The sequence below is a fragment of the Octopus sinensis genome, linkage group LG2 (assembly GCF_006345805.1).
Source record: "Octopus sinensis linkage group LG2, ASM634580v1, whole genome shotgun sequence".
Taxonomy (NCBI): domain Eukaryota; kingdom Metazoa; phylum Mollusca; class Cephalopoda; order Octopoda; family Octopodidae; genus Octopus; species Octopus sinensis.
Genome location: NC_042998.1, coordinates 97322497 through 97337197, shown reverse-complemented (window position 1 = coordinate 97337197; position 14701 = coordinate 97322497). Strand labels below are relative to the sequence as shown.

General features: G+C 34.0%; 1 protein-coding gene across 2 annotated transcripts in view; it reads left to right on the top strand.

Annotated features, from left to right (window-relative positions):
- LOC115225415 (hemicentin-1-like) overlaps nucleotides 1-14701 on the top strand; it is a 410505-nt gene that overhangs the window by 242856 nt on the left and 152948 nt on the right. For both annotated transcript variants that reach the window (XM_036498554.1, XM_036498555.1), the window contains exons 17-22: nucleotides 1371-1646; nucleotides 4014-4286; nucleotides 6133-6411; nucleotides 8833-9108; nucleotides 9822-10130; nucleotides 12508-12795. In XM_036498554.1, the coding sequence (XP_036354447.1) occupies nucleotides 1371-1646; nucleotides 4014-4286; nucleotides 6133-6411; nucleotides 8833-9108; nucleotides 9822-10130; nucleotides 12508-12795 (1701 nt within the window). The remainder of the gene's footprint in view (nucleotides 1-1370; nucleotides 1647-4013; nucleotides 4287-6132; nucleotides 6412-8832; nucleotides 9109-9821; nucleotides 10131-12507; nucleotides 12796-14701) is intronic.

Below are 14701 nucleotides of genomic sequence, written 5' to 3'. Positions count from 1 at the left end.
GTGGTAGATAAAGAGATAGAAAGTGCCAGATAATTGACTTTGCAGTCCCCAAATGAGGAAAACAAATCAATATGAGAGGTATAGAAAAAATAGCTAAGTACCAGGACCTAGCCATAAAATTACAGAGACTATGGAAAGTGCAGATAAAATGTATCCCAGTAGTTATAGGTGCATTGGGAACTATCCCTAAAGATCTGAAGAGATGGATAGTAGAAATAGGCATAAAATCCATATATGAAAATAATAATAATAATAATGATAATAATAATAATAATAATAATAATAATAATAATAATAATAATAATAATAAATGCCCTGATGCAATACCAGGCGATAGCTCTCATGGCTTCTGATCTTAACTGGTTGGAAGTGTTATCATGTACATGTTTTGTCTTGGCAGAAAAGATGGGCTACACCAAAAGTTCTGCTTAGTACCACAAATTTACTTGTCAGTTGCTTGACTTTAACCAGTTAAGCATGTTCCTTAGTGGTTGACAATATGTGCTTCTCTGATCATGAGCAGAAGTAGTGGGGAAGCATCATATCCATGTACTGAGTGGAATTCTTTGGGGTTTGAATAATTCACCTCTGGAATCACGAGTGTTTTGTTCATAACCCTTAAACAACCCTTATTCAAGCACTTTTTGAGCAGGATGGGCTACTTGACATGAAAAAAATTCTAACTGGGCCCCACCTGCAAGGTCATGTGTTGTTTATTTTGATCTAAGATCACCATGTCACATACATATAGTTGTGATGCATGTGCCTGGTGTACTCTTATCAGATGGGTAGTCATGATGGGTATATTGGGCTTCGTATATTTGTAACTCAGTGTCACTTTGATGGCATCAATTGCTCTCTCACTCAATAATAATGATGATACTAATAATGATGATGATGATGATAATGATGATGGACTCTCTCATCATTTTTTTCCAACACAAAGAAGTTTCCAGAATTTACAAATATATGTTTTGCTGTCACACACTTCTAAAGAATACATCATTTAGCCAACTTTTTTTTTCTTTACAAATTATAATTATTTTACAGCACACATTTCATATTCTTAGTTTTACCATAAAAATTAAGATTTAACAATGTAACATTCAAATGATCTTAACTTCAAAACAATTTCTTTAAAATATTCGCAATGTTCAAAAACTTCAAAATAATAGGAATATATATTTTTACAAGACAGTTATCATTTCTAAAATAAATTACTATAAGAAAGTATAGGTGAAACTCTAATGCATTTTGTAATTTATCTTTCAGAAACATTATGTCTACATTGAAATAAAAAATAAACTTCCTCAAATGCTAATTTGAATTATTGTATTATTTAATGAATATTTTTATCTTTTTTTTTCCAGCTCCTCCAGTTTTTACTTCACACGTACCAGAAAATTATACTTCTATTCGGGGGTCTGAACTTGTTTTATCATGCCAAACAGAAGGTACACCTAAACCAATCAACATTTGGTATAAAGATGATAGACAAATTTCTCCAACAGATACTCATTATTACATCACTGGGAATGGTAATCTTCATCTGTACAATGTTAATATTAAAGACACTGCTACTTACAAATGTACAGCTTCCAATAATGCTGGCTACATTGAGAGACATTACAATGTTTTTGTCCAAAGTAAGTTGGTAAAGTTTACAATTTTTTTGTTTCCATATGCATTAATTTACAATCAAATATGAAAAAATGTCATCAAGAGCTATTATTTGTTTAACGTTTTTTATGCTAACGTACCTGAGATCATTCCTGGCTCTATGATATAAAATTTTGTTTTTAAATGATCTAAATTAAAACACATCATCAAAATTGCATCTTAATTTATGTCCAAACAGTAAGGCAGTGAGCTGGCAGAATTGTTAGCATGCTGGGCAAAATCCTGAGTGGAATTTTGTCCATCTTTACATTCTGAGTTCAAATACTGCTGAGATTGACTTTACCTTTCATACTTTTGGGGGTTGATAAAATAAGTACCAGTTATACATCAGGATCCTTGTAATCAACTTATGCTTATTTCCACCAAAATTTTTGGCCTTATGCCAAAATTTGAAACCAATTTATGTCCAAACTATCTTAATTATGACGAAATTTACTAAAATCTTCATTATTCTCAAAATGAATTGAAATAAGTTAATAAGGATTTTGGAAATTGGTATGGAATGTTGGACTGCCTTTTTCAAGCCACTGTCATTGTTAGATAGCAATATTTGAAACTGTGGGCATCTCTTGTGATATGGAAACATTGTATTTTGGAAAATTTTGCTGTAACATAATTTCATGTTATGGCAAGATTTTGGGGAATGCAATGCTTCCATAACTTCCGTAACATGTAGGATGTCTTTATATATATGTATATATATATATATATATATATATATATATATAGAGAGAGAGAGAGAGAGAGGTTATGCGAGGTAATGGTGTCATTGAGACCCAAAGGTATCAGGTAATGCTGAATAAGTGCTATAGATGGACCACAGTTAAGTTCCAGATTCAGTGATTATGCGAATAAGGGGTTCAATGTTGCTCATATGTCAACATGTGTATATAAAAATTTTATTTCGTAATGAGATAAAAAAACCAAGGGTGTGTAGATTTTAGAACATTTATAGATGGAAGGTCTTACAGCTGTTTCCAGGATATTTATTATATCCCTTCATCAGAGCTCTCTATTTTATATCTTATCTACATTAACTATTTCTTAACCATCCTCTCACACTGTCTCCGAAGAAGGGATATAATAAATATCCTGGAAAGAGCTCTAAGACTTTCTATCTATAAATGTTCTAAAATCTACGCAGCCTTGGTTTTTTATCTCATTACAAAATAAGATTTATATATATATTTATATACATATAAGACCAAGAAAGAGAGGACAAATTTCAGAAGTCAGTGTTCTTAATCACTCAATATATTTCACAGCAGCAGAATACTTCACAGCAAACATAGGTGCACTCATATATATATATATATATATATGATATAATATAAAAATATATAAATATATAAATATATAAACACATATAATTCATAAATGTACTTGCATAAGATCTTATGAGGTTGTATATCTGTATTAGAAATCAATGAAGACATTAAAGGATGCACATTGTAAATGTAAAGTGGTAATCCAAATAGATGAAATAGTGGTATAAGATGATTTTAAGCAAATACAACGTCTGATGGCCATTTTGAGAATATGTAGGTTGAGATGGGTGAATTATTTCCAACCATAATAATCATCCATAACATTCCAACTGTAACAATACATTTTGCTCATCAGAGGTAATTTAAGAGGATTTACAAAAGAGTTTTGTATTGTGAATAGGTGAATGATATATAATACAAACTGAGTTTTTTATACACATGCTTTCCATAATACATGCTTTCCGTATACGTACAGAGAGCGTGTGTATAAAAATTATAGAATTATTTTGTATGTTAATTGTTTAAATTATTTTCCATTGCTTTAGTTTTTTTACATCCATAACAATTAAATTAATTTAACAATTAAGAAAAAAAAATTTAGAATTAGAGTTAGGGGGAGGGTGAGGGTTAGTTACAGGATGTTGTCTCAGTTTTTAGACGCAGCAAATGATTTCAGCTCAAATAGAGGCGATTCATTGGTTAAAATTCGAAAAATTAAACTACGTTAAACAAACGAATTACAAATCTATCGAGAAAGCCAAGTGAAAATAATGTTTTCTTTTGACACATTCTACCAGTATACGAAGTTTTAAAGTGTTTAGTTAACTAGAAATTGTGTTGAAATCTGGCCTTCAAAAGGAAAAGATCCGAAATTTGAATTTGAAATCAAAGAATTATAAAGTAAAAAGATGCATAAAATTTTTTTATAATTATGAAGTTCAGAAAATTCTAGTCACTGGTGATGAAATTATTATTCATTCATAATGTGTCCAATATGACTGATGAAAACAGAATTATTATTTTCATTAATTTTAATTATGCAATATTTAATTTCTATGTTACTAGTGTTACCAGAAATAGTTGATGGCACTGAAGAAGAGTTAACAGTTTTGGTCAACAATCCAGTTTTTCTGCGCTGTAAAGCAAAAGGCATTCCAAAACCAGAAATTACATGGAAAAAAAATTTCCAAGAGTTCTCAGAAAAATCAGATGATTATGAAATAAATTCCGAAGGTCTTCAAATATTTCGTGCCAAGTTAACAGATCAAGCTATTTATGAATGTATTGCAAGGAATACTGCTGGAAGCATGTCAAAAATGACCATAGTAATTGTGCTAGGTATGTGTTCCCTTTCCTATTTCAACTAACTAATATTAATGTTATTATTAAATGTAAATAAAATGATACCACCATCATTGTCATCATCATCATCATCATCATCATTTATGTCTGTTTTCCATGCTGGCATTAGACAAGAACTTGTAAGCCGGAGAGCTGCAGCAGGCCCCAGTCTGTTTTGGCTTGGTTTCTATGGCTGGATGCCCTTCCTAATGCCAACCACTCCACAAAGTGTACCAGGTGCTTTTTACATGTCACCAGCACAGAATTTTGTCAGTGAATAGGTCACAGTTTCAAAGCAACAAAAATATTTTGACAAATTAAATTTAAATGTTGAAGTGAACCTAATAGATTTTGTGTGTTTTTAAATGGTTTATAAACACCTTCCTGCTGCAATTGCTTTTGTATCAGCACACAATCTCAGATCAGGTCACTTGCTATGCAAGTACATCTCCATAAAAATGTAAGCATCTGTAAATTGTATGCTGGTGCCATGAGAAATGTTTCTATATTGTGACACTTACAGAATATTGAAAGAAGTGTAAAACCAATAATTATATAATCCAACCAAAATATCTCAGTTACACAAATGTAAACAGAATTACTATTTAGCCTTAAAATACATCATACATATTCAAAAACCTTTTTGGTTTAGTGGTACGAACATACACACACATAAATATATATATATATATTATATATATATATATATATATATTAATGTCACTCTCTCTCCCTCACTCCTCCTCCCTTGCTCATGCTGCTCCCACGTGACCATTGACCATCTTTCTTTCTTTCTTTCTCTCCATTGTACATGACTTTGCAGGTGGAGCCCAGTTAGAATTTTATTCAGGTTGAGTAACCCATCCCGCTCAAAAGGTCCCTGAATAAGGGTTGTTAACGGATGTTGAACAAAACACCCATGTTTCCAGAGGTGAATTATTCAAACCCCAAAGAATTCCTCTCAACACATGGCTATGATGCTCCCCCACTACTTCTGCTCGTGATCAGAGATGCACATATCGTCAGCCACTAAGGGACATGCTCAACTGGTTAAGGTCAAACAACTGACAAGCAAATCTGTGGTATTGAGCAGAATATTTGCTGTTGCCCATCTTTTATACCAAGACAAAACAATGTACATGATAACACTTCCAATCAGTTAAGATCAGAAGCCATGAGAGCCACTGTCTGGTACTGCATCAGGACATTTATTAATATCATTATTATTATTATTATCATCATCATCATCATCGTCATCATCATCATCATCATCATCATCATCATCATCATCATCATTATTATTATTATTACTATTATTAAGAAGGTGGCTAGCTAACAGAATCATTAGCATGCCAGACAAAATGATGAATGAGCAACAGCACAGAGATTTCCTCATTAGCTCATCAATGTTACAACCAATCTTTTGCCTAATTTAAAGGAATCAATTAAATCAACCATCCTCTGTTCCTTGAAAAATGAAGAATGAAATAAAAGCAACTGGAACCTGTTGATGGTGTTACTGTTGTTGATCAACCGAAAGTTAGCTCTAAATGAGCAGACCTGTAATGAAAGACATTCCATCCATGACCATCCTCTTCTTTTAGAAGTTATCTAGGACTACATTATTTAATATGTTCTTTCCTGGTGGTAGGAAGTGATTTAAAGGAGATTTTGTTGATATTTTTAGCAGGTCAAGCAGCTACACAGAGGTGCTTTCATTGGCAATGTTGAGCTGAGATTTTTAAATTGTCTTCATTTGGATTTCTTGTGTTCTTATCTAATAACAAATTCTTACTCAAATTTCTATTGAATAATAACATTTTTCCCAATTAATTCTTTTCAGAACCACCACGAGTCCTCAGACCTGATGTTGAGAAATTAAGTACAGTTTTAGGTGAAAGAGTGGAGCTTAGGTGTGAAGTTATAGGTGCACCTCTTCCTGAAGTGGAATGGAGGAAAGATGGTCAGTTAAAGAGTACATATGACAAAACACATATGGCAATATCACCAAATAATACTCTAAAAATCCATTCAGTTCGACTAGAAGATGCTGGCACATATACATGCACTGCTGAAAACCCCGCAGGAAGGGCTTCAAAACGTTTTATCTTGGATATATTCAGTAAGTTATTTGTTCAATTATTGTATTTACACACACACACACACACAATATTGTTATTATCATTGATGTAATCATTGTAGTTGAGGCATAATGCATCAGAAGAGAAGAAGCAGCATCCACCAAAAAGCAGAGCTAACGAAATAAAATATACCAAATACACTCTGAGAAGTAGTTGCTCGAAAAGTTTTAGTGTTGAGGAACAAAGGAATGTAGATTTTTTTTATATTTATAGACTAATTTTCAGGTTATAGAAAATCCATTAAGTAGAAAGTATACTGAAAAGTGGTTATGTATTAAAAAATATATTTATATTGCAAATTGTATATTGGTGCCATCATGGCTGTGTGGTATGATGTTTGTTTCCCAGCCACATAGTCTGGGTTCAGTCCCACTGTGTGGAAACTTGGGTGTCTTCTACTACAGCCTTGGGCCAACCAAAATGGATTTGATAGACAGAAACTGAAAGGCAGCAAGCTGGCAGAAATGTTAGCACGCCGGGCAAAATGCTTAGCGGTATTTCGTCTGCCGTTACGTTCTGAGTTCAAATTCTGCCAAGGTCACCTTAGCCTTTCATCCTTTCGGGGTCGGTTAAATAAGTACCAGTTACACACTGGGGTCGATGTAATCGACTTAATCCCTTTGTCTGTCCTTGTTTGTCCCCTCTATGTTTAGCCCCTTGTGGGCAGTAAAGAAATAAGAAACTGAAAGAAGCCTGTTGTATATATATATATATATATATATATATATATAATCATAAGGTATTGGGTTCAATTCCCAGTGACACATTGTGTCCATGAGCAAGACACTTTTTATTTCACATTGCTCCAGTTCACTCAGCTGGCAAAATGAGGTCCACTTGTGACATTCTGCATCATGCTGGATCTCTCTGAGAACTACATTAAGGGTACACATGTCTGTGGAGTGCTCAGCCACTTGCACATTAATTTCATGAGTTCCATTAATTGGATCACCAGGAACCCTCATCAACATAACTGACAGAGTGTACTGCACTTACAAATACAATATCAAAAAGCAAGCTCTCACCTTTAGATTTAAGTATTGAGTTCTCCCAACTTTTTAAGTAGTGAGTTCTAAGTATTGAGTTTTAAGTATTAAGATTTAAATATTGAGTTCTTCAAGTATTGAGCTCTCACAACTTTTGTTTGCTGAGAATTTTCCAATCAAAGCATGTACTTATATCAAGAAATTAAGTTTCTTTTGTAATTAAACTTTCTGTGATTAAACAAATTTTGTAAAAAGCTTTTGCTCTGTTGTAATCAACATAATCACCACTTAACATCCATTTTCTATGCTGGTATGGATTGGCTGGTTTGACATGATCCAACCAGCCAAATTTTAGCTTTGGCATGGTTTCCTTCCTTAACCAACCACTTTACTGAGTGTACTGGGTGCTTTTTTTTGTGCTGCTGGCACTAGTGAGGTTGCCAAGTAACCTGCAAAATAAAGAAAGACAATAACAAAATGAAGGAGAAAGGAGGAAAGGAAAAAGAAGAAAATGCCTTCTCAACTAAATGGGGGTGGGGGAGGTGTTAGTATTTGAGAGGGGGAGGAGGAGGTGAAAGTTCTATGCTGGGTGTTGAAAGGCTAGAGTGTGATGGAAGAATAAGCCCAGATGTCTTGCAATTGAGATACAAGGCTACTCCATATTATATAAGGGTGAATGGGGGTAGCTGGAAAGATGACAGATGTGGTAATGGAATGCTGGAGCATCTCAAAATACAAGGTGTGTGTAAGAGAGGATGCAGGCAGTGGATTGCAGAGGATGGGGGTGACAGAAGGGTTAAGTTTCATTAGAGTGAGATGTGAGATGGTTAAAGATGGGGGGGGGATAGAGGGGAATGTAATGAGTGATGGTGAGAGATGTAAGAGTGTCTCGGTGGGGGTGGCTATAGTAAGCAGAGCATGATGATAGATATGAGAAGACATTGGGAGTGACATCAGATAAGAAAGGTGCGTTAAAAATGGAGTCTCACTATAATTACAGAATTTATCATACAGCAATAGTTTCCTAATTACTTCATTAACAAGCAAATTTTCATATTCTCAAAAGAAAAGAAAAGAAAGACAAAATGGCAGAATTGCTAGTGTATTGGGCAGCATTTCATTCAGCTTTACATCCAGAGTTCAAATTCCACTGAGGTTGACTTTACCTTTCATCCTTTTAGGGTCAATAAACTAAGTACCAGGTGAACACTGGGGTCGATGTAATTGATTTAGCCCCTCCCCCAAACTTACTGACATTGTGCAAAAATTTGAAAACTTTCTTCTCAAAAAAATAAAGAAAAAATAATAATAATAGTTGAAAACATCATTGACAAGGATGTTAACAATTAAGAAAATAAATGCAACATCTTGAGTATAACGTTATTATAACATATGAAATTTTTTATTTTATTTTAGCTCCACCAAAATTGCCTAAGAATCTTCCAGAATCCAATGAAGCTATTTTTGGAAGTCCTATCCTTTTGCCCTGCCCTGCTTCAGGCAAACCTAAGCCTGCAATTACTTGGTTTAAGAATGGTGCAAAAATAGACCCAAGAGAGGCAGGAGTTGATATTCTGGATGATGGTTCATTGGAATTTGTAAGTGCTGAAACTAAACATAATGGTGTTTATAAATGTATTGCATCAAATACTGCAGGAGATGACTCTTATCATACTTCAATAAGAGTATTATGTAAGTATTTTCATTTGATTTGCCAGTACTTGGGAGTATGTATGTATAGATGCCTAATTGCAAATAAACATAGTCTTTCAAAATATGTAGCCACTAGGGTATATTGCTTATATCTTTCGTTTTCTGAGGTAATATATGTAGAGATCTGATTCAGAGTAGATTTACTAATATCTTAACATAGATGAGACCACTTGCCTACTCTGAGGATAAGGTTCACCAGTGAAATATGGAACCCTCATCCTTTAGGATGCCCATTAGATTTCTGAGACTTATTTTAGGGAAACCTGAAATGTCCCTATCTATCTATCTATCTATCTATCTATCTATCTATCTATCTATCTATCTATCTATCTATCCATTTCTTTCTTTCTTTCTCTCTTTCTTTCTTCCCCTCTTTCATTTTTCCTTTCTTTTTTCTCTCCTTCCTTCTTTCTTTTTCTCCCTCCTCTTTCCTTCCTTCTTCCTTTTTCCTTCTTTTCTCTATTTTTCTCTCTTTTTCTCTCTTTCTCTCTTTTTTCCTCTCTTTCTCTCCTTCCCTCCTTTCTTTTTTTCTTTCTTTCTATGAAATGTATTATGTGTTTCCATTACATTTTTCTTTAAATTTATAATTCATCTACCACTTCCATATTTCATCGTTCTAAACTTTATGAAATATTTCTATTTAGTACTAACACCTCAAATAGATTCATAATGTTTATTTATATATTTTACAGTACCACCAACTTTAGACAGTATGGCATTTGAAGGATCTGGTGATATAAACGAAGATAATCCAAAGGTGATAATCAATAATAACATCACTTTACAATGCCCAGTTAATGCAGATCCTCCACCTTTGATCTCATGGCTAAAAAATGGAGAAAATATGCCTTCAGAAGATATTGGAAGAAGAATTTACTTATCTAACGATAAAGAGCAACTAACGATTACATTTGCGAAACTTAATGACAGTGCCAGATACAAATGTTTAGCAGTGAATATAGCAGGAGAGCTTGAAAAGTTATATGACCTTGAAGTTCATGGTAAAAATCTAACATATTGCCTAATCCTTTTGTTTTATAGGCTTATTCATTTGTTTATTTAATGCATTCTCATGTTTAAATGTAGACATTATAATTGTTATATATATTTTATATTCTCATAGTTTTTATCTAACTGTTAAATTCTATCAAATATTTTGTTTACACCAATTATTGCATCAGAACATTGGCAAGAAATAATCATAAAAACCATGCCAAAATAGACACAGAAGTATGGTGCAGTCTTCTGCCTGGTCAGCTTCCGTCCAACCTATGCCAGTATGGAAGAAGGATGTTAAACGATGATGACGACAACGATGACGACGCTGCTGCAATTCTTCTCACAAGGTTTTGATCAATCCAGAGCTAGCTAAAGGAGAATCCACTTGCTCAAGGTGCCATGCAGTGGGACTGAACCTAAAACCATGTGTTAACCACATAGCTACATTCAAACATTCAAACCTATACATTCAAACATTTATTTACTTTGATTTGTAAAAAAAAATATTTAATCATTTATGAGAGGTTAACATGAAAGTAAGACCTTTAACAAACTTCTTGCATGAATATAAAAAATTTCAAAATATAATATTTACTAAATTGAAACTAAAATCTGAACTTTTAAGTTAAGAATGATATAAGGTCTCAAATTGTAAACTGAAAAACAATTCCACTGTATTCTGAAAGCCATTCTATTGATAAATATCTATGAAACACTCAGAGACAGATAAATATTTATGAAACATTCAGGTGCAGGGGTGGCTGTGTGGTAAGTAGCTTGCTTACCAACCACATGGTTCCGGGTTCAGTCCCACTGCATGGCATCCTGGGCAAGTGTCTTCTACTATAGCCTTGGGCAACCAAAGCCTTGTGAATGGATTTGGTAGATGGAAACTGAAAGAAGCCCGTTGTATATACGTATATGTATATATATATATATATGTGTGTGTGTGTGTGTGTGTGTATTTGTGTGTATGTGTTTGTCCCCCTAACATCACTTGACAACCGATGCTGGTGTGTTTACGTCCCTGTAACTTAGCGGTTCAACAAAAGAGACCAATAGAATAAGTACTAGGCTTACAAAGATTAAGTCCTGGGGTTGATGTGCTCGACTAAAGGTGGTGCTTCAGCATGACCAGTCAAAAGACTGAAACAAGTAAAAGAGAGACATTTATCAGAATCTTTTCTTTTCATTTCTGTGTGTTTGTTATTCATGGTTTGTTATTGCACTTCTAAAATAATTTCAAATTCATTAAAAATAATAATGAAATTATTGTATACAGTGCTCAGGTGCACCACAATCATTTCATGAATTTCATTTGATAATAACCTATTTAATAATTGTTTCAAATTTCTGGCACAAGGCCAGAAAGTTTTGAAGGGAGGGGTAGTTGATTGAACCAACCCTAGTATTCAACTGATACTTATTCTATTGACCTCAAAATAAGGAAAGACAAAAATGAACCTCAGCAGAAGAAATCCCACTAAGCATTTTCCCCAATGTGTCACCCATTCTGCCAGCTTGCTACCTTCATAACCTATTTAATAATATAAATGCAATTTGAAATCTTTAAATCAACTTCAGATGCATCTTGAGGACTGAAATGCAACTGAATGCTTCATATATTGAAGTATATCTGTAAAATGTGTAGAGGCACATGGCCTAGTGGTTAGAGCATCGGACTCGCGGTCGAAGAATCACTGGTTCGAATCTCAGACCAGGTGATGCGTGTGTTTATGAGTGAAACAGCTAAGCTACATGCGGCTCCACCAGAAGGTAATGGCGAACTTCTGCTGACTCTTTCGCCACAACTTTCTCTCACTCTTTCCTCCTGCATCTAGCAGCTCACCTGCGCCAGATCGGCATCTTCTCCAGGTGAAAACCTATATGCCAATGAAACCGGGAAACCGGCCCTTATGAGCCAGGCATGGCTTGAGAAGAAACAAACAATCTGTAAAATGTGAAATCATGTGACCTAGTATTTAGGAGTGTTTGGCTCATGATTATAAGGTTATGAGTTCAATTCCTAAATATGTGGCACATTATGTCCTTGATAAAGACACTTCTTTTCACATTGCTCTAGTTTCCTGAGCTGTAAAGAGTACCAGACAGGTACTAGTATTGCCCTCTTTTACTCCAGCCATCACATCTTGAGTATTCCACTAGGTTAAGAGAGAGGAAGCGGAGAAAGTATGCTCATGAATGCATAGGCAATTAACAATTGCATAATACATGATACTGAGCCATACTTGCAAATGATGGCTAGATGTACATTTTGTCTTTAGAATAAAGCCTTTTAGTAGAAATTTCAGTTATACCTAAAGTAAAATACTTAGAAATTTATTTGAACTTACATTTTTGGGTTGTTTTTTTTTCCAGTGCCGCCACAAATTAATTTGCAATCAGCCTCTGATCAAGACCTCAGTGTTATTGTGGAGTCTACCATATTTATTGACTGCCCTGTTATGGGGATACCTCTACCCACAGTTAAATGGTATAAAGACGGTAAAATTATTGACTTTGATGACCAAACACATTTAATGCTTTTTGCTGGAGGAAGGCGTCTTCAAATTTCCAATACCACCTTAGAAGACAAAGGTCAATACCGATGTGTGGCTACAAATGAAGCCGGCAAAATGAAAAGGCTTTACAATGTAAATATTAATGGTAAGTTTCATGTTTATTTTTAATTTTTAATGTTTCTTTTTTCCTTAAAGATATTCTGTTTCCTTATTTCCTGTAGGCTTTATTTATTTTGTGACTTTAAGCAAACATCAGCTTATATATTACTTCCTCATGGAAGTAATATATGAGGGAAAGAATTTCAGATATATTAAAATGGCATTAATAAGTAATTGACCGATGTCATTCATAGCAGATCAGCACCCACCCCTCCACCAAAAAAAAGCAGGGATTGATATTCAGACACAACATAAAATTCAATACAAATATCTATTAAGGCAGCAAGCTAGCAGAAATGTTAGCATGCTGAGCAAAATGCTTAGCAGTATTTTGTCTGTCTTTACATTCTGAGTTTAAATTCTGCTGACGTTGGCTTTGCCTTTCATCTCTTTGGGGTCGATAAATTAAGTACCAGTTGCATACCGGGGTCGATCTAATCAACTGGCCCCCTACCCCAAAATTTCGGACCTTGTACCTAGAGTAGAAAAGAATATAAATATTTATTTTTTATCTTTTAATTGTCCAGTAATTGGAATGCAGCCAAGAGTTTAGTCAAATAAATTGACCCCTCTCTTTGTTTCCTAAGTCTTGTACTTATTCTCTTGGATTCTTTTGCTGAACCACTAAAACAAAATGGGAAAATATTATCAGTTATTATCAGTAATACAATTGTTAGTGCCTTCTCTTTTCTTCTCAGCAAAAGAGATGTACTTTAAATGCTTGAGAAATGAAATTTAAGATCACAGGAAATATAAAGTGTTTTGATATAATATTAATGAGTTTGTGTTCCACAGCATAGACTTATATTCAAGCAATCCTTTACAAAACTAGAAACATAATGTAGGAAACAGTTTATTTATAAATGAGATTTCATGAAGTTAATTGAGGGTCTTTAATATCTTCATCTACACGTCTGTTGAGGTTACTACAGAGAAATATAAATATTAAATAAGACAGAAAAGATCTGGAAGTTCTAAAGTGACAACATATGCTGTTTTATATTTCGTATGTTGATGTAATAAAATTCTCAACAGTCTCTGTTAGCACCAAAATATGAAAGACTTGCTGAAGTGTAATGTAATATCTAAATGAAAAATAAACTGAATATTTCGGGTATTTTAGATCTTATACCTTATGTCTTTGATCTTTCAACAAGAGAGGGTAAGACACTGAAATCTGATAGAATATCTTATGAACATTAGTAATGTTATGAACATCTTTTCTGGAGGTTTCTACTGAGCCTTGCTTAAAACAGCTTATGGTATCTTTTAGAAATCTGGTTTATATTGTTTACTACCGAAAGACAACCAATTGTTACTGTTGTTGTTTAACCCTAGGCCAGGTCTGATCAAATAGGCCTGTGACCAAAAGCATTCTAGTCATAACTATCCCATAATTTTACATACTCATTGCTGACACAAAGTAATCACTGGTTAACATAAAATAATCACCGTTTATACTTTGGTATTAGCTGAAGCCCAAAATTCAGTTTGCATTCTATGACATTGCAGGGCTTTATATCCATGACCCATCCATTTAATATTGTTCTAGCTAACACTAAATTGTGGAAACAGCATGGCTGAATGATTAAGAAGTTTGCTTTGAAATCATGAGGTGCCAGATTTGATTCCTCTACATTAAATGTCTTTTGCCATTGAGTCAAGCCAACTCAAGCCTTGAGAGTAAAACTGGGTAGAAGCCCATTGGATGGATTGTACTTGTAATTCAAATGCACAGCCTTGTCACACACTGTCATGATGATTCTGTCTGAGAATTATGTTAAAGGCACATATGTCTGTGGAATACTCAGTTACTTACTAATCCGATGAGTAGATAGTTCAATTGATTGAACAACTGAATCTTCATCACTGAAACTGGTGGAGATATATTT